Genomic DNA, 23,402 nt, shown 5'->3' with positions numbered 1-23,402 from the left:
GGGCAGGTACCGCCCACCTCTGGTGCTGCTCCATCACACTGGGAGGGAGGCTGTTCACGGCCAGACCCTGGCTGCACTACCCTGACTCCATTTCCTGTTCCTCTCTGAACACCTACCTGTGTTAGGTGTTATCTTGTCCACTATCTCTCTCCACCCACTACCGTATGGCCTCATAAACAAGGGACCCAGTATGTTCTGTGCACTAGACCAGCACCACCTGTCACTGTTGTCCCTCTGTAAATATTTGCTGAATTGAAGACTGCAACAACCAGAGCCGTTTTCCACTGTGGGCATGCTGTCCAGGGCTCTTGCACCCCTCTTATTACTACCCCAAAGAAAACATTCCACTAAAGCTCATCCCTAAATGATCAGCCTGCGAAACCTCCGCTGATGTGTTGTCATAAAGAGGTCTATTTTGGGAAAAATAAAATTTCCACTTGCATCCTAACTATTCAGTTGTGATGTTAAACCGGGCTTTTAAAGCCAGAGCATAAAATAGCATTTGAAGGATAAAAAAGCAATGTTGACCCCATTTTCGCCTTCAGGTAATGTGAAGGGACAATTTAAGACTTAAGCGTGGACTTCGAGGGAGAAGCAGAATATTGCCAGATGTTCCCTGTTCAGGGGCTGGGCACCTAATCAAGGAGAAAACCTTTATAAAAAACCCGTCGCTTACAAATGCCATATGTATGTTGTAATTGCGCGATCATTACTTTTTGGTAACTTGGCAATTAACTTCTGAGGTAATTTTTTTCATGATAACTACAGCCACATTTCCCACACACATTACCTCCTGTGTATAGAATGGAAATCTAATTACTCTGTCCTGGAAAATTGCTTTATCTACCTGCAGGCTAGAAATTGCATGATAAATCCAAAAAGATAACCACCAAAATAGAGAAGTCATTCAGTAATCATTTTTCAGCCAACAAAATTAATGTCTACAAGGAAAAATATAGCCATTATCCCCTCTAAACAGCCACATGGATAGGAAAAAAAAAAAAACAATCAAAACAAAGCATTTTTTTCTTTAAAAAAAAAAATCTGAACCCACATTTGATATTCAACTGGATTGTAGTCCTTCCCTTCTGCATTTTAAGTAGTGCCAAAAATAATCATCTCACCTCTGCTCCGTTCCTGTACAAAAATACCAATCTATTGTGGGCTCTGGGAATCCTGCTGCCACACACTGGAGCATGCCATTTGTGAGCCTGTCATAAGTCAGGATTTCTGGTTTTGCTGTAGGAAAAGAGAAGTGGCCATATGTCAGACGGCTGAAAAACCCCAGCAAGAATTGCCCCACTCCTCCCAATCCTTCAACCCTTTGAGGGTATGAGGGGGTTCTGGGGAGCTCGGGGGAACAAATTCAAAGGCAGAATCTGAACCAGTGAGTGGGAGATACAGAGAAGTGGACAGGAGAGTCCAGCCATGACTTTCACAATTACTGCTGCCCACACCCCATGAAGACCATCCCCACCCGCCCTGGAGATGTGACGGTCTCTGCAAAAGAGTTCGCTTGACCACCAGGCACGTTTCTGCTTCCAGCCAAGGACAATCTGAAAAATGGCTCTGGGAAGTGCTCTCGAGTCCCAACTGTTCTAAATGTACAAATCAAAGGATTCCTGACAGTGGGATTCAATGATGGTATCTGCCATAGGATTTCAGGTTATCACGGCAAGTGGAAGAGATGACATTAGGAACTGTTAACAGATACAGGATAGGGGGCCAGAAGGGTGGTGCTGATGAAGAGCTGAATCATCCTATTTATAGGGAAGCAAAAACATAAAAAGACAAAATGTGCTTTTAACTCCAAATCTTTATTTCCAATGCAAAATACAGACAGAAAATTAGAAGAGAAAGCCAGCCCAAGAATTTTATTCGTACACGTACCTAGAGTCTGGATATAATCAGCAAAAACATAAATTGTATCAGCGGGAAGGCTCTAATTTGACACTTCTATGTAACTACAATAATCAATGGATATTCAACAATTTCAAATTCTTGAAATCATTTCTGAAGTGAAAGGAAGATGAACTTATGTTCATTTGTTCTAAAGGCAATAAGCTTGAAGGCACCTAATGCTTTGAGAACAAGACCCTAAACTGTTCATCTTGAGGACATGGTCAGTGCCCACCCATACCCTTAAAGGGATAGCAAGGAATAGGCCACATCTGAACACAGAACCATGAAGGCCAAGTGTGTGGTGGGCAATCTGAGCGCCAGCTCCCACTATTACCATTAATGGGGCTCTGCCCCTTTAAAGTTTCAGAATGTCCCTCCTAATTTCTGTTTCCTCATGTGTAACACGGGAATAATAGTGGTACCCACTTCATAGGGATGTTGAGACAAGACAGATGAGACTATGCGCACAAAGAATGACTCACAGAAAAGAAACAATGCATTTATTATTAATCATTATTACTGATTCATCCTTTTCTAATTAAAGTACCTCCCCTCCTTGGCTAATCAAGTTTTCTACAGATTAAGTTAACTGTGTCTGCCACTCTTAATACTCCCTTCAATGATCTGAAAATTGCTTCTTTAAGACAGTGAGATAATGTGCATGTGTTTTAACTGGGTGTATTGGGAATTCAATATTAATTATATTGCAACTTATAAGAGCAATAAATGGTGAGGAGACTGACTGATCAGAAGCCTAGGAAGCCTATCTCTCCAAAAGAAGGTAATACTGATAAAAGACCTCTTTGTAGAACAACCTCTCAGTAGCTCACCTCCTTGGAGGCAAAATGAGTTGGCAAGGATTGGAGTGTCCACATGCATGACACACCCACCTGTCACTCAGCCTGGCCCTGCTGATGGGCAGGCCATTTGGCAAATTTCACACAAAAGAACTACTCTCCAAAGTGATCTCAAGGTAGGAGCATCCTTGAGAGCTTGGATCCAGTGCCAGCTTTCACAAATAGAGCAAGAAGACGAGCCATCATCTTGCAAAAGCATCCATCTGGCAAGTTTCATTTAATTATCATGGGCAACTGTGTGATCAGGCTGAAAAGTAGGACATAACACAAAAAAACCAGTGGACTCTTAGGAGAATGCTACTTTGCTAGAGACTGGAGGCACCATACGGTGGGGTCCCTCTGTGGACTCAAATCGATTTAAGTGTCACCTCCTTTTTGAAGCAACCTCCAACTCTCCAAAACCAAGATGGTCTCTCTCCCTGTTTCTGCATCTGACACTTGCACAAAATCTCAGTCCTCCTCCTCCATCAGCTTCCCATATTCTCAGAAGCAGAAACCACATCTTATTCTTTACACCTCTGACTCCTGGCCCAGGGTCTGACCTCACAGACATATAGTAAGGTTAATCACTGGATCCCACCCAAAGGAACAAGTCTTTAAGGTTCCAAAGGCATTCAATTAGAGTGACAAGAAGGGACCTGGAAGAAGAGCCAAATGGTGACTTTTCTGGGTCAGGAAGTTATTTCTACTATTCTTATAACAAACAGACTGCTATAACATAAGAAATCCTCATATATGCCTAGCCATATGATTTTTTTTTAAATACTGAGATTAATGATGTGTAGGTCACACATTGATGACAGAGATAATGAATAGGACTCAAATGGGAATCAAGTTCATAAAACAGATCTATTTCCACCTGCATTCATTTTGTCAGTTGTCCCACCCAATGCCCACTATGCCACATGAAGGACTTTTAGTGGAATTAAATATTAACACAATAGGGGAAAAAAAAGGAAGCTTTATAAGGCTGAAAAAATACCTTAAGATGTTGACAATGATCATCTCTGGGTAGCAGAACATGGATAGTTCTTTTGACTTATTTTCTAATTTTATTCTATAGTGAACATGTAGCCAAAAATGAACCTATAAAACATTTTTTAATTAAAAAATTGGAACAGCTCAAAATTACATAATCAATTACACTGAGCCTTGGTGACAAGTGCTCTAAGATCCAAGCCTCCTAGCATGACACCTGGTAGCAGTTATACAAGGGCCATGGCAGGCAATTGTGCGGTCTGGCTGGCCTACTTGCTCCTGATGCTGGTTAATTAGGTGGTTTTTTAAAGCTCTTATCCAGGTGGATCATGACTTGAGGCTAGATGAGCAGCTTTTGTCCTGTTGGGCCTCAGACTGTGCTAAATCTTCAATGTGCATTAGACTTACTAAGGGAGGTTAATGCAGATTCTTGGGCCCACCTCCAGAGCTTCAGTAATCAAGGACTCTGATCCAGCAATGGGCTTTTTAAAAGCATCTTCAAGAAACCTTGACCAGGGCCAGGCAAGAGGAGCAACCAGGTGTGGAATTGAGAAGGCACAGATCCCAAAGGTCTCTTAAGTTGGCAACTGCCATTGAGTGGCTCCTTAAATTTTACACCTCTCACCTTACCCCAGCCCCAGCCCTGTCCTGAGTGCTGGTGGTGTGACATCTCATTCTGAAAAGGCTTAATTATAAACTAGTCCAGTATGGGCTATAAATGGCAGGTTGCATTAGGAAAATGTCTAATTCATAAAGAATGAGCAAGGGTGAAATTTGATTCCTTAAAAATGAAAATCTGGGCTCATCTACATTTGTAAGTGCCTCAATGCACCGTGTAAGGCATTAAATATACATTTTGCTGTTAAAGATACATAACTGCAATTTTCCAGGTTAAATCCGAGCTGTGGTTTCTTAGCTATTCTGCAATAAGCAGTGTACCAAATGACACATTCCCTAATTCCTCCCAAGTTGGAGGTTCAGATAAGCCTAAGAGGTGCATAAGTTATGTATTTCCAGTGGAGATTTAAAAAAAAGAGTCTTTCTCCTTTCCAGAGCATGGTAGACTTGGGTCACGCTGGTATCTTCAACAACAGTGATCAGTTTGTAGGAAGTCAACTATGAAGAATTCATTGCTCGTGCAATTAAAAATCCTAAACATTCACTGGTTTACTCCACGGATTTTGTAATCTTGAAAAATATTCCCTTTTCCTACCATCAGGTCCATGTGGAAGGCAAGAAGGAAATGAATTTTAAGAACACAGCACAGATACCAAGAGCTGGCAGTTTCGGGCTGGGCATAGATATGCACCCTGGGAAGTGGAGGGGGAGGGCCTTCTTTCATTCATCTCTGTGTGGAGAAGCACTCTGAGTACAGCTCTTCTCTTGTCCAGTTCCACCTTACCCATCTCCTACTGTCCATGCACATTTGCTCACGCTATGTCATCAGCAGGACAAAGAACACAGGCTCAAGTCTCCAAATAATAAAAAGACTAAATGAAGAGCGATCCAAATTTCTGCTTCTACAATTCTAGGGCTGCTGGTGTTTAATGGCAACGAGGCAGTGTTTTTCAGAAATCTGTCACTACCCTGGTTTTGGTCTGGGTGAAACCTACATTCCTGCCACAACACTGTTATAACAGAGGAATTTAAATCAGCTAAACTAGGAGGACAAAAATAACTCAAGCTAACTTTTTTACATACTAAAGGAAATATTAAACTTTTTAGAAAAATCTCCAGAATAGCTTACATTTCACACATTTCTAAGAATATCCAGAAATTGGTACGTGAGTACTTCAATAACAAACAAAACAAAAATTCAACTGTGGTCTCCTGTACCCAGCTATTTTTGAGAGAGCGACTCTTGGAGGACTGCAAGCTCAAAGTCAGTCTTGGCAAATTAGCCAGGGCTAAGCAACTTAGCAAGACCCTGTGTCATAATAAAAATTTTAAATGGGCTGGGGATATGGCTCAATGGTTAAGTGCCCCTGGGTTCAATCTCTGGTACCCCTGCCCTCAAAAAGAAAAAAGAGGAAGAAGAAGAAAAGAAATGAAGCAGTCATCTCAAATAAGAGTTAACAAACTTCCACTGTAAAGGGTGAGATGAGCGTTCAGGTCAGGTGTCTCTTGCATCAACTCAGCCCTGTGGCTGGAATACAAGAGTTGCCATAGACACTGCCTGAACAAACAGGCAGGGCTGTGTCCAGTGAAACTTTACTATGGACCCTGAAATATGAATTTTATTCAGGTCTCATGAAAGTTTCTGATTTTTTTTCCCCATTTAAAAAAAAAAATTGCCGGACATGGTGGCCTATGCCTGTAATCCCAGTGGCTAGGGAGGCTGAGGCAGGAGGATCGCAAGTTCAAAGCCAGCCTCAGCAAAAGTGAGGCACTAAGCAACTCAATAAGACCCTGTCTCTAAATAAAATACAAAATAGGGCTGGGGATGTGGCTCAGTGGGCTGAGTGCCCCTGAGTTCAGTCCCCAGCAACCAACCCCCAAAATTAGTCTGTTGGTCATCCAACACCAGGCAGCAGGCTGAATCTGACCTGCAGGATTAGTTTGCCAATCGCTGTTCTAAACAGCCATTCAAAAGATCGCCCCATCTCAAGATGTAGTTGGAAAATGATGACTACTTGGAGAAAGCCCTCCTCAGCTAGAATCACGGTATCCTGCTGCTGTGTGCCCCAGACATGGGAGGGGACCAGAGCATACACCATAACATAGCACGCCCCCACCCCACCCCACCCGGCCCCTGTGCTGCCAAGGAGAGCGGGCGGGCATGGGATGAATGCTATTTTTGTACTCTGTAGAAGTAGCTAATTCATTTTGCCCTGTAATTCAGAAGTGGAGGAGAAGGGTATTGACACAATGCCCATAGAAAAATTATGTATCTATTCTTAGATTAATTTAAATTTCCACTAAATTACAGGTGACCCCGCGCACATTTACAAAGGAAGGAGGCTAATTTGATGTAAAAACACACCTGGCTCCACTGAAAAGGAAATTTCTACAGGGTGGAAGTACCACCATATGAAAGAGACTCCTCATGCTGTTGTTAGCAAAGTCCAGGGACAACCTTGGCAAACTTTATGTAGTAACAAACCTAAACCTGTTTCCCCACCTTTCTATCATATACATAAAAAAAAAAAAAAAGCCACAAACTGAACAGCAAAGGGCCTGAGAATCCAGGGGGGCTACTTTCTTCTCTAAGAGGTTAGCTTTTTAAAAACAGATCCCACCAGGTACCATGGTGCACGCCTGTAATCCCAGAGGCTCAGGAGGCTGTGGCAGGAGGATTGAGAGTTCAAAGCCAGCCTCAGCAAAAACAAGGGGCTAAGCAACTCAGTGAGACCCTCACTCTAAATAAAATAAAAAATAGAGCTGGGGATGTGGCTCAGTGGTCAAGTACCCCCTAATTCAAACCCCATACCTCCCTGCCAAGATTTAAAAAAAACAAAAAAACAAAAAAACAAACAGATCTCTCCCAATCAGCAACACATCCAAGATCAATTTTCTTATGATATGAAGGGAAAAAATTACACCAACACTTGAGTGGGAAAAATGTTTAGTTTGTAGCTACCAATGTAGAATTTTTTTCACATTAGAAGAAAATCAAATCCTCCATTAAAAGTAGGTTGCCATGTCTTTTTCTTCCCCAATTTGAGTGTCTAAAACCATTCTTTTGTCCATAGATTCTTTTTATAAGAAGATATTAGAGTCTGTCACATCAGAAACAATGTTCATAAATCCCAACCAATTTGAGAACAAAATTTCAAGAAGAGAAAAATCAAAAGCTGTTGAGACATCTCAAATAAACACACATTACCTATAAAAAGATCGCTGTGAAAAGACAAGCAACTATTTCTCTGTAGATATGCCACCACACTAGGAAGATCTGAGGATTATTGTTTAAGTTAAAACTGTCCTAACTGTGCAGCTTTCACACATATGTGGAAGACACAAGAGCGTGAAAGAAAAACGACAGATGGTGACCTTGCTAACTTCCAGGCACTTAGCAAGGTCACTCCTTCAAGATTAAACGAGATAATTATCAACTTTAAACAACTGTCTGACAGGTTTCTTTTGGAAGTCAGTCACATCATTTCAGAATTCTGCCTCATTCCATGATGTTTCCAAATGGCATTAGACACACACTATATGAACCACAGAAGATCCTCACACCACGACACCAAAAAGATGCTGTGGAAGGGCATTTTATGTCATGGAAAGATATTCACAACATATCTGTGATTCAACACCAAAAAATCAGGCTGTGAAGCAGTGTGACCTCATTAAAAAAATAATAATTTAATAAAATTAAATGCACTGAAAGAGTAATAAGGGATATTAGTAAATAATAAAAAGTAAATAAACTTAGAAGTAAGCTTAAAACTTGCCTTTTTTTAATGTTTGCTTCAATACATATCCTTCATTAACACTTTTCTAATGTGAAAATATCGTTTTAATTTAAGAACATATACCAATGTTCACATAAACCAAGCTACCCTACAGTTCCTGTGGTAGCCCCAGAAAGTAAGTCAGAGAGGAGTTCTACCAGCATCAGCTTTATTTAATGGTTAAGAATTCCAATAATTTAATATAGGATTCCAACAGAATCTACCTAATGGGGGTAAACACTAAAAGGTAAAATCTCCCTTGAGAGATTTTTAAAAACCCAGAGAGAATGTGTTTACATTTAAAAATCTTAGACTCTAACACAAGTATGGTTTGAATATCCATGGGTTTGTTAGAGCTATCAATTTAAGTGGAACTAGAAGGATTAGGGTATATATAGCTCAGTGGTAGAGGGACTTGGGTTTGACCTCCAGCTCCCCTCCACCCCACCTCCCCAAAAATAGGAGGGTTATAAGGTAGGAAAAGATATCCAACTTCCGAAAGAAGCCAAGTTCTAGTAACTTTGCTGTTTTATGAGGATCTTCTTGAAGGACACAATGGCCCAAAGGCCCCAAACCGAGCAGTCCTTGAAGGCAAGCTGGCCGTTAACGTTTCAGCTTGGGAAGCGGTCCCTGAGATTCCAGCCAGGTGGGTGACCCAGATGGCTGAAGGCTGGCAGGCAGTCCCCGGAATCTACACGGCCGGCTGGACAGGCCCACCTTCTCTTTTGGCAAATGGCACTCTGGCCATGTGCTTTACTTGCAGGCCACTGCGCTGCGGTGGCCTCTACCTAGAATTGGTCCAGCCATCTGCAACCGGATTCAGTCCTGACCAAAAATACCCACACTCTGTCAATGTGGTCCAAGGGGAACTTTCTCATCAGAGACTTCATTCCGGGTGATTGATTGATTGCTTTGGCTGATCTTGGTACATTGTAGGATCTATAAATAATCGCCTAACACCAGGCAGGATGTTAATTATAAGACACAGTGACATTTAGAAATAATACATTATTTAGCATGTCCTTAAATTGAACCTCAATCTCCCCTTTAATCCCATTCCATAAATGGAATGACATCAGTGGTTTCTGAGAGTAATCTGATGCAGGCCAGTGGGTCATCTGGGCTTCCAGTCTGGCTGAATGTAAAAGGTGCTCTTGCAGGCCCCGGGATGAAAGCAGACCCTTTGGTTCTCAATGCCAGCCTCCGGTCATCACCATGCAAGACTATAGCAATGTTCCTCAACTGGCTGAGTTTTGTCACTAAAGGGTGCTCCTTTAAGACTGGAGACAGATCTCTTGATGACCCCTACATACCATTTAAATGCCACATACTTTAAGTTCAAAATACCAATTTGGAAATGCTGATGATGTTTTGAAGTTTTAGTTTAAAGTTACAGGATCTTTAAAAAAAAAAAAATCACTCCAGAGGTTTAAAAAGTAATGGATTTATAATCAACTTTTTTCTATAATTAGATATACTACTTCAGGACTCATATGAGTATTTGAAATAAGAAGCCAAAATAAACTTACAAAACATTTACTTCACTTTCTACCACTTGAGCCCACTATAAAGCTTGTTATTCATCCAAGAAATCTGATGTAGTGTAGAAAAAAAAAAAAAAGCCCAATTAAATTGACTTTAATATAAATTAAGGTTGAAGTACAAACCTGGCCTTTTATTTGCCCAGGATCTGATTAAAGAATCTCACTGTATGATGTTTCTTATAACCAAAGAAACTGTGGATTTCTAAGTAAGTAGCACAGGCTAACTATAAAATCTTGATGATGCAATTTTTTCTAACATCTACAGGAATTTGAGAAAAAGTAAAAGCCCTATTACATACATACTTTTAGGTAAAGATTTAAAGTTTTTAGAATTTCACATTCCTCCTAATTTTTATTTGCAAGGGAAACAAAGCACCACTTTCACCAAAAACTTTTGTAACTAGGAATTTGGTTTCTATATTCATCTTGGATAAGGGATTCCAAGAGTAATCACAGTAATGCAAATTCAATGCAAAAAATAACTGAATTTTATCTTACTTTGTTTTTTTGTACTGGGCACTGAGCCCAGGGGTGCTTTACCATTGACCTACATCCCCAGTCCTTCTTACTCTTTGAGATAAGGTCTTGCTAAATTGCTTAGGCTGGCTTTGAACTTCTGATCCTCCTGCTCCAACCTGCTCAATCCCTGGGATTACAGGCATGTATGATCACACCCAGCTTGCTTTGTTTTGTAATGAAAACTCCCATCAGTTTATTTTCCATTGGAAGTTCTATTCAAAGAAGGCAAATACATCCTAGCTTCAGACCATAAAAACTACCTTGAGTGACACTGAGCCAGTTTAACAGACTATATATATCATGGCTTGGTTAGAGAAATTAAAAACACTATTAAAACATTCTCAAGCTTAACATGTTACACATTAAATTGTTCTCTTAACACAAATTGTTTGAGCTCAATAATTTAAAAGTCTCCTACACAGGGATTAAAGTCCCACCTCCCAACCTCACATACACTCCATATACTGAAATCTACAGATGAAAATTTCAAAACAAATGGTTTTTTTTCCACCAAAAAAAAGCAAACATTTATTCATTCCAAATCAAGGGTTTCTACTCACATTTTGCAACAGTGAATCTATTAAGCAATTATGAATCAGTGTCACTAAACAACCTGAATTTCTGCAGCAACCCTGTGCATTTATTACCTTGGTTTTTATAATTCTAATTTTTGCAGAATGTGATTCCTTTCACCCTGGTGGCTAAGCATATTTACAGAATAAGCCACACAATAGACCTACCTATGTAACTGCCTCAGGTAAGATGATGCCCGAATGAACACATCTGTTCCAAGTTCTAAACTTTAAAACAAATTTAGCTTTTGATTTCAAATTTCAAAATAAAAAGGCTTATCCCATAATACTATAAACTATGATTCTTTTTTCAATAAAAAAAAAGTCCACACAAAAAAAATCAACCAATTATAAATGAAAAGAGCATTTAAGAAATGCTGGCCCCACCAGAGGGAGTTCACATTTGGAAGTCCAATGTGTTAGCAAGTGAAAATGAGTGCCTTCAATCAGTGTTTGTAACAAACTGACTCATGAATGAAGAGACTCCCTGAAGAACTTAACCACAGAGGGCAGAGCCTACCTTGTCCTATCTGTATCCCTGTGTGATACAGCAGGGGATTGGATACCCAGGCCCTAGAAGGAGGTCCCCTGGCAGGCTGAGGGCACACTTGATCTAATTTCAAAGAGGTGCAAGTTCATCATCGAAAGTGTTAGAATCTGGTCTAGTCGGATGGCAAGTTAGAATTCTAAGTGAAGTGGTAGCAATTCTGCCCCCCAGAAAAAAGGCGAGAAATGTCCTTCTGGGGCCAGTACCTCAAGACCAAAGACAGATTGCTCTGTAACAGATGGAAGCGGGAAGACCACAGAAAGGAACCCATCTAAATGTCCCTCTGGCCCTGGTACTGGGGGAAAAGAGAGAACACAAAACACTTGATTTTTATAAACTCCCCAACTGCTGAGCTTCTCAATGTTGAGTTCTATGAGGTACTCCACACCCACACTGGTCCACAGAAAGACAGGGAGGCTCAGAGCATTTAGGAGATGACTTGGCAAAGCCATTTTTTTTAAATCAGTGGGATATAATGAATGAAACAGCTCATGCTTGTATTTTGTATATCTCTGTTGTTTTTCACTTTTCAAGCAACTGGTTTTGGCTGTATTTTGGAAGAAGTATTGATCCACGGTGAATTGGGAATCTGGGGGTTGGGGGTGGAACAGGGAGTCATTTTGCCTTAGATGGGTTGAGAAGCTCTGCTGTACTAGAGTGGGGGAAAAAAGTTTTGAATGATCAGTATGCATATCAGCTTGCAAGGATATTGATTTGCCTACAGTTACCTCTTAGGTTAGTTGAATATTAAGATTTTTCAGAAACAGATAATTTTGCCCCTGTGTAATATACTAAGCTCCTTTGATTAACATCTGAATTAATCTAGAAACATTTGAGTTGAGGGCCAATGAGATACCACGTAATCAAAACTGCTCTGAGGAACAGAAATAATAATTAACATGTTTCCCTTGAAAAGGGCGAGTTCTGTGGTCAAACAAGTTTGGGATAATACACTCCACCCCAGAGCATCCTCCAGGGAAGGTGGGATGCACATCAGCACATTAAGGATTCTGGAGAGGCAATTAAAAAAAAAAAAAAAACATGTTTTTAATTACATGCATGTGACCTTTTTATCTAAACTCATATTAACATGTAATTTAGGAAACGCAATTTTGGAAATGCTGATATAGTAAGAAAATCTCTATAGATTAGTAATCAAAAATCTGTCCTGAGTGTCACTCACTAGCTGTTTTGTTCCTTCATTTTTTTTTTAATGGATCAGACTACCCATCCCATCCCCCTGGCTGAGGGGCATGAGCACACAAAGAGTTAATTATGCAAAACAGCAGGTAAGCTCCTTCAGGGCAAGGAATGGGCTGGAAGCCTTTGTTTCCACAACCCCTCCTGCAGCCTAACACACACAAAGCACTCAGTTCAGTTGCTAAATTATCTGTGGGGAATGTTTCCCTATAGTCTCCAGATCCTCCAAACCCCAGAAGGGCCAATTCTGACAGTCCTTTTACTGGGAGACTCTAGTGGGTATGGTGTGGTAGGCACCTGTCCACCCTTCCCTGGAATTGCAAGTTAGACCAGGTGTAGAGTCAGGAAGAAGCCCTACACGTGGCAGACACTCCCTATGGGCCCTCCTCAGCCTCAACCCCTGTGCAGATTATTTCTTTAAGATGTGGCAGGTAGGAGGTGGGCAGGGCCACAGCAGGGCAGTATTGAGGTTCCCAGGAACAAACACAGCCACCCTCCTTCCTAGACCACCTGCTTGCTACCTGCTCCCACAAGACCCACACGTTACTTGGGAAGAACCCTTGAGCTGGATCAATACTGCACTGGTCTTAAGGGAGGACAATCTAAACACAAATTGCATCAGAGCCTGGAAAAGAGAAAGCACTGTAACAAAGAAATCATGTCAGGGCTTGATGGCCTCTCTTTCCCACCTGACACCACAACCCAGCTCCCATTCAACATCTGGCTCCTGTTTCAACAATCAATAATAACAGGTTTTTCCCTCAACTTGCTCTTTTCAACTTGTATGGCTCCTGTTTACTTCAAAGACAGCCCCCAGAATTTGTGCCACTTGAACAAGGTCATGTGGTCAGTGAAAAGTAGGACAGGGAATTGGTTTTCTCTCCTCACCACCAAACCACAAGGTCTTTGTTAAGGTCAAAATTATCATGAAACATTATTTACATGGTACACAAGTGAGCTCGGTTCTGCAGCTGTTACAAACACGAGCCACAACATGCAATAAAAAATAAAAAAGATAAGGAGCCCCTCCCTTGGACTTACTGTTCACGTAAACGTTAAATGTCATGGAAGCGTCCACGTCAGGGTTGGACACGAGAAATGTGTACGTGCCTCCTTCAGTCCCTTTTAACCTGGTCAGGTGAAGTTCACTTACATATCTACAAGGAAAGGACAATAAATCAGCCCACAGTGGACACCACCTCCACCTCTGTCCATGTCTTTTTCATGTCTACCAGGAAACAGATGCCTGTTTGGGGGAAAATAGGGCTCATTTAATTCAGTGTTAACAAAATCCACATTAATGAACGTGTACACTTGACTTGGGACAAGTGCCTGCTGTATGGTAACAAAGCTTTGGAAAGGCCATCTGAACACCCAGGAAACCTCGAGCCTGTGCCCTCTCTTTCCGTCCCTGGCTACTCTCCTGGCCTTATACATATACAGCATGCATAAGGCATTTCTGTTGCTACTATTTTATTATAATATTTTGAAGATCAAGATCAACTAAGAGGTCTGATATAAAAGCCCTTGAGCTCACTACCTGGCCCAAAGCTACCTACTTAATGATTCTTAGTTTCCTTAGAGTTTTAAGCAATGAGTAAAGGCATTAACTTTCTTCATCCTCTGGAGAAAATTATTTATTGTGTCCTGAATATATTCTGGTCACTGTTTTGGGCTACGCTCAGAAGACAGCTACACTCAGAGACACCTCGCCCCTTTTACAAAGGAGAAGACCAAGGCAGAGAGGCGCAGGCACAATGGAATGCCAGATGGGGCCTGGAGAGGCAGCCTTGGACTGCCGTAAACCCTTCCTCATCCCTCCAACCCTTGGTCCGGTGTCTTTTCGTACATTGACAGGTCACAGAAATAGGACCTGGGAAGGCCAGTGGAAGTGGGGTACGTGTGTGACACCGCCCCCAGCCCAGGTCCCTTTCTTACCTGATATTGCTGTCATTCTCAGACTTGGGGTAATCGTCCCACTTGTTAGCGGTGGTGCTGTTCATGTACATCCACTGCTGGTGTTCCGGTTTGGGGAACGCTTCGTATTCAACAATCAAATCTACATTTTCTCCATCATTTACAAATATCGTAGAATTCATCATGGAGAAGATATTAATAAATCCTTTATCTAATCGTGACAGAAGGAGACAGGAATCATTATCTACCACCGTCCAAGAAAACACACACACACACACACACACACACACACACACACACAGTCATCTTAGAATTAAAAAGAGGACTTGCTTGTTGCTAGTTAATCAACTAGCAACAAGCCAGACAAGTTTAACTAGCCCTGATTCATTTTGCTTTACTTCTGTGAAACTGTTGTCTCAAGGTGAGAAGAAACACACACAGGGAATCCTGACTTCCCAAAACAACAGTTCTTTAAAAGACTTGTCACCATCTCAAAAGGCTTCTCATTCCACTAGTCCCAGTGCTTATTAGGTTAGTAGGTCTTGGGGCTAAATACTTAGCCCAGGCCCAGACCCTATAAATTTATACATATGATTAAAAAATGTCATGAGTGAAGAAAAAATAGCCCTAATTTCTACAAAAGATGCTGAAGGAATGCCATTTTGTATTTGAAGAAAAATAAACTTAGGTGCCCTCATATATCACTGATAAATCAAAGACCATTTTAATGAAGAATCAAAGCATCCTTTTAATTAAACCGTGGTACTGATTCCTCTCAGACTTAAGAGGATGTGGCAGGTTCTAGACTTTCGGGAAACAACAGAACAAAAACATTCTACAAAAGAAATTTGAACACATAAACATTTTTAAATGTCTGTGTAGTAAAGTTAATTGAGGTAACAGGGAAAAGACATTAAAATACAAAAGGAAAAACGCTTGGCCAAACTAGTCATTAAAATACCCTACCAGGTTTCCCTTATTAAAAATAGCAAAACTAATTTAGAATAAATTCAAGAATCTTGCAAGTGTGGCAAAAGTAGCACACTGACTCACACACTTTAAACTGGCACAGTTCTTTTAGAAAGCATTTAGCAATATAGTTTTTTTTAATTATCTATTTTTAAATCTTACTACTGTAATTTCCACTTGAGAATTCTTCCTAGAGTGAGGGAGACAGACAGACACAAAAGCAGGGCTGTTGATACTAGTCATAATAATTTTGAGATGACAAAAATAGAAAACTGGTTAAATAACGCAGCCCTAGAAATAGCTATATAAGAAAAAAAATAGAACTTGAAAAAGAGCAATAAAATAATTGTCCATATTATTTTTATAGCCACTATTTATGGACTGTTTACTATATGCCAAGGGCTACCTTAAGCACTTTAGCATACATTTTACTTAACAATCATGATGTTTAAATATAAAAATGAAAGAGCTGAAATCTCTATAGATGAAAAAATATATAGATTTGGTATCTAGTTTATAGACAAAGTTGATGATGACCTCTAATTATTAGATGAAATAGATGATTTACATTTGGCTTAAGAGCTCTGCAGCAGACACTGGGCTTGAACACAGGTCTGAGAAGTCAGGTCTACCTCTTTTTACTACAGCATACCCACTCTTATTTTGTGAGAATATAAGTAAAATTGTATGTATTATTGGAATTTTTATGTACAAAAATATTATCAGTTTAACAAAATCTTACAAGTAGTTCTAACAAGTTAATAGGATGATGGAGATTTAATTTTATTCTTCTATTTATTTAATTATACAATTTAAGGGGGCTGGGGATGTGGCTCAAGCGGTAGCGCGCTCGAGTGGCATGCGTGCAGCCCGGGTTCGATCCTCAGCACCACATACCAACAAAGATGTTGTGTCCGCCGAGAACTAATTATACAATTTAAAATTACTCATTAATTTTGGTGCTATCTGGGTAAATAATATTGAGATCCACGAGGCTGGCATTGTCATTTTTACTGCTCTTTAATTTCCTACAATTTCAGAATAAAAAAAAAAAAAAAAAAACACAGTCAAAATCTTCTTTGTCCATTTTACCAATTTAAAAAGGATCTTTCAGGTGAGAATGAAAAATTATCCAAATAAAACCTGGAGAATGATGGAAACCCTGACCCCATTTCATTATTGAATCATAAATGATACCTTGCCATTCTGTAAGCCAATTAAGGTTAATTTTAAGGGACTAAAATATTCATCATATGCATGTTACATTAAAATTTCAGGTTCTCAAGGTCATACATTCAAAAACCGTACACAATGCAAAGTATTCAGATATTTCAGACAATATTTGCACTGAAATTATTTCTTTCACAATGACTGTATAGAAAATACTTAGTCTTCTTGAGCTTTCTGTAGTCCAGTTTGCTCAATACAGTGAAACAGCTTCAAATCCACAAAATGTAAAAATTATTAAAACTTTACCTTGGTTGCTGTAACAAAAAGAATCAAAGAACTCCATCTGAATTGTTATAACATCAAGTATAATCGTTTTCAAGTACCTATGCATTAAGAAGTTGGTGATACTTGAATATTTAATCAAGTATAAATTCTACATCTGATATTTCCATGAAACCTACTTCTGCTTCTCCTTTCCAGTGTGGGAGTTAGTGGCTGTGTTTCTTAGAAGAGAAAATGTAGGTGGAACTGAAGCAGGGTGCATTAGAAAGTTAAGTAGTGCAGCCCTCAACTGAAAATCAGGTCAGATTCAAGTTTCTCTAGCCACAAAATGAAAATAAAAAACCATCACTAGGTGGGATTATGGTTATGTTGATATGCTTCATAATAGTAACTTTTTTATTATCTATATCTATTTTACATGTATCTATGTCATATCCACATTATATGTATCCCTGTAACATCATGTATAACTTAACTCTATACAATTTGGGAAAATCAGGATGGTCCCAAAGCCACCTTCTCTCTACCATTCCATGTTGGATCCGAATCCTATTCCCAATTGCTAAAAATTTACTTTTCTCTGTCTTTTCCTGTTCCCCTTCCATCCTGACCCCCTCCCGAAACAATACAAAACCAGAGTCAGATTTCATAGCCACAAGTCTTTCCAGTCACACATTTATAATTCTTGGAAATTGATGAATGGATTTTTAAAATCCGATTACATACAACAATATGCTCAAAACATCCTTACTAATTGCTTTCTCGAGCTGAAGCTGATATATCAACATGCTCCCTAATCAACTTAGCAAATTAGTGCTTATGGAGTTTAATATTTTAAAAGCATAGCTTTCTATTCAAATTAATAAATGGTTCACAATCACATTTAGGGACAAACTGGTATACTTTCTGTGTGCTAACTCTATAATTGCAAGACGTAACTTCTCTGTATTCATTCTGGTGAGATACTGTCCATTAGAACATGGGCGAAAACCCCAAAATTTTGGTGAGATCACCATGGGGTGAATCAGAAATCAGTCACTGCAACATAAATTACTGAAGAAACTTGGGGAGGGGGAGAGATATGTAAACAAATATTACATCATTTCAATATTGCTCATGATGATGAATTCCACCACCCCACAAGTATTTAATTAAAGCCAAGCACTAGGAATAGGATTACATTAAGATAATTATTATTTTTCTCAGTAAATCAACTCTCGTGAGGGGGGAGGGGGTGTGTGCTAGGATAGAACTCGGGGCCTTCAGGATGCTGGGCAAGTACTCTACCACTGAGTTACACCCCCAGCCCCCAAAACATCAAGCAACTTCAAGTAACTTACTACACTTTGCTCTCTGTAAAGAGATGTTTGGAAAACGAGCCGAGTGGGATTTCTAGAGCAGGGAAGATAAAGCTGAACCAACTGCGCATACCAGATAAGATGGGGTCAGGGCAGATGACCCTCTTCTACTTGATTCTCTAGAACCAATGCCCCACGCCCCAGTGGGCCTCCTTCCTGAAGGCTTATGCCATCCATCACCTTCAAGGTTGCTGACAGAGGGAGGTGACGGGGAGCACCAGGCAGGAGGTGCCCAACTCTGGGTGCACCACAGATGATCACAATGATGGGCAGAGGAAAGCTACCGAGAAAGACTCAGAGAAATACTCCAGCCTCTAAGCATTTGTCCTTCCCAATAAAAATAAAACCTACAACCGTTTCCAAACTCAAGTCATTCAGCAAAGACTAGAATTTTAGAAAAAGCTCAACGTGTACTTTGCCGGGAAAGGGAGAGTGGGTGGTTACAGAGAATGACAGGTTTAAACTTCAGAGACAGACTTTTCTTCTGTGAAACTGGTGGAATTCATTTGTGTTGTAGTTGTAAGAGGCGACAGGGAGATTATTCATTCATTCATTCATTCAGTGATAATAAAATTCCAAGAATCTGTTCTTAGAATTCCATTTACATAAAAAGGAAACTATCTAGTAATTTCTTCTTTCACCATTGCCAGTAATTTATACATTCCCATAGAGATATTTACCTACAACTTTCAAGGTTGTTGTGACATTTGCTGATCCAAAAGTATTATTGGCATAACACATGAACACTCCAGAATCATTAACTCTTGCTGAGCTGATAGTCAACGTTTCCTGACGTTCATAATTGAAGTCACCCTGATGCCAGCTATTACGTTTTACCTGTGCTTTAGTCTGCTGGTTTCAGAAGGGGGGGAAAAAAATCAAAGATTACCATATAATTTATATTCAGGATCTTCCTAAATTAAAAATAGCAGCAATTAACTTCTCCATATTAGCATTCATTATACACTACTTAAGTAGGAATAATAAAGCATCATGACAAGACTGTCATTGGAACTCTTCACATCTTACAGGGTTATATTGAAAGATAGTCATTATTAATGATTGGAAAGAAACATGAAAATTCATTTCAAATTCCCTGCAGTATTATATTTTAAAAGTTACCATATAGGAAATATTACAGAATACTGATATATTATAATGAGTCAGCACACGTATGTCATATTAACATTTCCTGTGCTATATTCTAATGATTGAAAGAAAACACATTCGCATTAGTAATGTTCTAGTTTATTAACATTTATTATCTGCAGGAAAAAATAGGATCAAAATGTGGACAACTAACTTGAAAACTCATCCCACAGTTTTGTTTTTTTTATTATTTTTTAGTTTTAGGTGGACACAATCTTTATTTTTATGTGGTGCTGAGAATCGAGCCCAGTGCTTCATGCATGCTAGGCGAGCACACTATCACTTGAGCCACATCCCCAGTCCCCATCCCACAGTTCTTGTACAAGAAAGAGTTCTGAGAAACACAAGACATATGAATACCATGCTGGAGTATTTAAGCAGAAACTGAAGAGAAAGGGCTGTGAATCTACCCTCGTGGTCATATCATCTCACTCTTATTTTAAATGCATGCAATCTCTCCGAGATTGCATGCATTTAAAATAGCATGAAAAAACCATAGTACAAACTACAGCAATTCCTTGAAAAGATTAAAAAGAGTCAACTATTGCCAGGCACGGTAGTGAGCACCTGTAATCCCAGCAGCTCAGAGGCTGAGGCAGGAAAATCAAGAGTTCAAAGCCAACTTCTTCAGCAACTTAGTGAGGCCCTAAGCAACTCAAGACAGACCCTGTCTCTAGATAAAATATTAAAAAGGGATGGGGGTGTTGCTCAGTAGTTTAAGCATGCTTGGGTTCAATGCCTGTACCAAAAAAAAATAATGTGTCCACTACTAATCTTCCAAATTTTCTGTAAAGTGCACACACATTCTTATCAAAATGAAAATACAAACAACCGGGGCTGGAGTTGTGGCTCAGTGGTAAAGCACTTGCCTGGCATGTGTGAGGCCCTGTGTTCAATCCTCAGCACCACATATAAACAAATAAATAAAATGAAAGATACATTTACAACTAAAAAATATATTTAAAATAAAAGAAAGAAAGAAAAGAAACAAGAGTTGATATTGACATGGAATGAAATCAAGGGTGATTCCTTGGCCAGACTGTGGCAACCCTAATAGAACACTGGACAGTGCTGTAAGTCAGAACAGTCCTTCCAGAAAACAGCCTGGCAGTCCTCCTTGGAAAACTCTAGCAAATTTATTTCAAGGAAATAACAACAGATGCCAAAAGCTCCAAGATGCTGACTGCAGTTAAAACTCAAAAGAACCTAAATGACCTATCAGGTGTGGATAACAATAAAAATTATGACTATGTAAAAAATGAGGATCTACTAGGATGCACAAAGAGGTCTTCAATTGAAACTTTGTGGGCTAGGTTGTGGCTCAGCGGTAGAGTGCTTCGCCTAGCATGCACAAGGTGCTGGGTTCGATCCTCAGCACCACATAAATGTAAAATAAAAATATTGTGTCCACCTTAAAAAAAACTTAAAACTTAAAAAAAAACTTTGGAAAATGTGAAAAGAATTATAACAAAGAAAATGTGACATTCATTAAGTCTGAAAAGAGGGTATGAGGTATTTGTTAGATTAACTTTGTGTATTTATAAAAACAAATATTTTTAAAAAATTTTTAAAGATACATGTTTATATTACTTGAAAAATCACAATTTGGATGTACTTTAAAACTGCAGCCATATGACAATACATATGCATGGAGGAAGAGACAAAAGTAATATAAAAAAATGGGCTATATTACATTTTAAAGACTAGCCACTTGTAACCACTGCACACTTATAATGTGGTAGTCAAAACTGAGTTATGCTCTGTGTGTGTGTGTGTGTGTGTGTGTGTATGTGTGTATGTGTGTGTGTGTGTGTGTGTGTGTGTGAGAGAGACACATATCCCAGATTTTGAAAACCGAGTATAATAAAAAAATGCAAAATATCTTATTAATAACATTTATGTTAATTATAGGATGAAATGATAACATTTTGGATTCACTGGGTCAAATAAGATATTTTGATTAAAATGAATTTTAACTTTTTTTTTCTTTCTGCAATATACCTACTAGAAAATTTGGAATTATATGAAGCTCATAATACATTTTTATTACACAACACTGAAATCTACAAACATGGGATTATGGTTCTTTCTTGTTTTTAATTATATTTTTGAATTTTATTTTCAATGCTGAATATTAAACCCAGGGCCTTCCACATGCTAGGCAGGACTACACCTCCAGCCCAATTTGGAAATTTGTTTTACATTAATATTTAGGACACATAAAAATTGACTGTTTTTAAGGGGAACGGAAAGAAGAGAAACGTGCTCTGTTGTTAACTAAGTGTGAGCTCCTGGGCAAGTCAAAGACACCACCAATCCTAGGCCTAGCAGTTGTTCCAAAGGGGTGTGAAGAAACAAATTTATCTTTAAAGGCCTTTCCAGTTTAGAACGCTATGTAGATCTGAAATCACCCCTTCTAAGAATTTATCCTAATCATTGGCAGAATTTTGGCCATTCCACTCAATTAGATCACAGCCAAGTGAAGCCAAGCTTACCAATGCCTTTCTCAAGCCATTGTTCTTCAGATTGCTCTTCTCCAAAAGCAGAGTAACACAGATAGTTCTAGACTGAACATACTAAGTTCTAGATTGAAAAAAATCTTCCATCTGTTTCTTTCAAGGGCGTCAGAGTCCACAGGAGGAAGCCAAGCAGCAACTCTGGATGGGTCACTGCTGGATGGGATAACTTGCAATTTCCACACTCAACCCAGAGATCATAATTTAGGATACAGTCAAGCTCAGAATTGAAAGCAAGTAAAAATGCTAGAGTTTGGAAGGTTACCAAGCTGAACAAATGTTGAAGGAACTCCAAGACTCTCTTATGCTCAAACAAATAATCTCAGCAACTTTAAAAAGTCATTTTATCCTAAATTTCACTGAGATAAACTTAATTCTAAAAGGTCAGGATCAAATATTATAGATTTTTGGAATAATTTGATAGTGCTAACAGCATTCCAAATTAAGCCAGAGGATATCAATCAAAGATTCACGGGTGAACCTTGGCAGACAGCCAGGAGCCCCATCTGCAAGTCACACATTACATATTGTTTGCATGTGATTTGGTTTTCTTTAACCCTTGGAGGTACACCCTGGGATTTCCCCAAGGAGCTCCCAACACTGAAGGCTTATCTACCAACGCCAGTGGATTAATTGGGAATGGCATGCAGGACTCCTGGGAAAAATGGTTCTGAACAAAACCGCCTGGGGCAATTTAATTTCTCATCTCAAAAAGGCTAATTTTCAAGTTATAGAGGCTCAAATGCACATACACACAGTCTAAATTGTTCTCTCATCTGACATCAAGGATTATAGAAAGCCAATTAATATGGGATTGTGTTCCGTAAAGTTAGCCAAAAATCCATACATAAGCTATTGCTTTTATTACATTATGTGATATGAAAACTAAAACTTGTTTCTCTCTGAGCCACTGGCTTGAAAGAATAAGTCTCTAATACAATCCATTGTCCAGGTCAATGGCAGGCTTCATTGAGCAAGATATCTATCACAGGTCTACATGAATACCATCAGAAAGTCTGCACTATGCTAATTACCATGGTTTTTGGCAAAGAATTCTTTAAACAGGCATGAAATTGCCAATGTTGAAAATAAGGCATGAGGAGGAGGGGGAAGAGAGAGGAATAAAATGTAGTATTTCTTTTTAATCTAATGCAGACGTGTAATGAAGAGAAACCACTGTGATAGCTAGTTAACTAGATGGCCAAGGTTACTCAAAAGAAAGAAAGAGAAACAGCTACTGAAAATCTGATCAGTGAGGATTTTAAAAGTAAAATATTAGGGAAATTAAGACACTTGAAAGCCTTATTAGTAATATGAGTGTTTAGGGATGGGGGGGCGGGGGAGGAAAAAGCTTTAAATATCATGGCTGGAGATGTGGCTCAGTGACAAAGACCTTGCCTAGCACACAGGAGGACCTGGGTTCAATCCCAGCACTACAAAAAAAAAAAGCAGCAAATAAAACAAACAAACAAACAAACAAAAATGTGGCTAAAATTTGTAAGATACCTAACACAGTTTCTGACAT

General features: G+C 39.3%; 1 protein-coding gene across 4 annotated transcripts in view; it reads right to left on the bottom strand.

Annotated features, from left to right (window-relative positions):
- The window catches only part of Kit (KIT proto-oncogene, receptor tyrosine kinase), a 76,948-nt gene that overhangs the window by 15,097 nt on the left and 38,449 nt on the right, over positions 1–23,402 (bottom strand). For 2 of the 4 annotated variants that reach the window (XM_021722807.3, XM_021722809.3), the window contains exons 5-8: positions 18,893–19,064; positions 14,455–14,644; positions 13,558–13,673; positions 1,125–1,239 (exon numbers count right to left, since the gene is read on the bottom strand). In XM_021722807.3, the coding sequence (XP_021578482.2) occupies positions 1,125–1,239; positions 13,558–13,673; positions 14,455–14,644; positions 18,893–19,064 (593 nt within the window). The remainder of the gene's footprint in view (positions 1–1,124; positions 1,240–13,557; positions 13,674–14,454; positions 14,645–18,892; positions 19,065–23,402) is intronic. The other 2 variants (XM_021722808.3, XM_005320012.5) reach the window with 1 other exon arrangement.

Source organism: Ictidomys tridecemlineatus, chromosome 9 (assembly GCF_052094955.1).
Source record: "Ictidomys tridecemlineatus isolate mIctTri1 chromosome 9, mIctTri1.hap1, whole genome shotgun sequence".
In the NCBI taxonomy this organism is placed as follows: domain Eukaryota; kingdom Metazoa; phylum Chordata; class Mammalia; order Rodentia; family Sciuridae; genus Ictidomys; species Ictidomys tridecemlineatus.
Note: the sequence above shows the minus strand (reverse complement) of the source record. Positions and strands in the feature narration are given on the sequence as shown.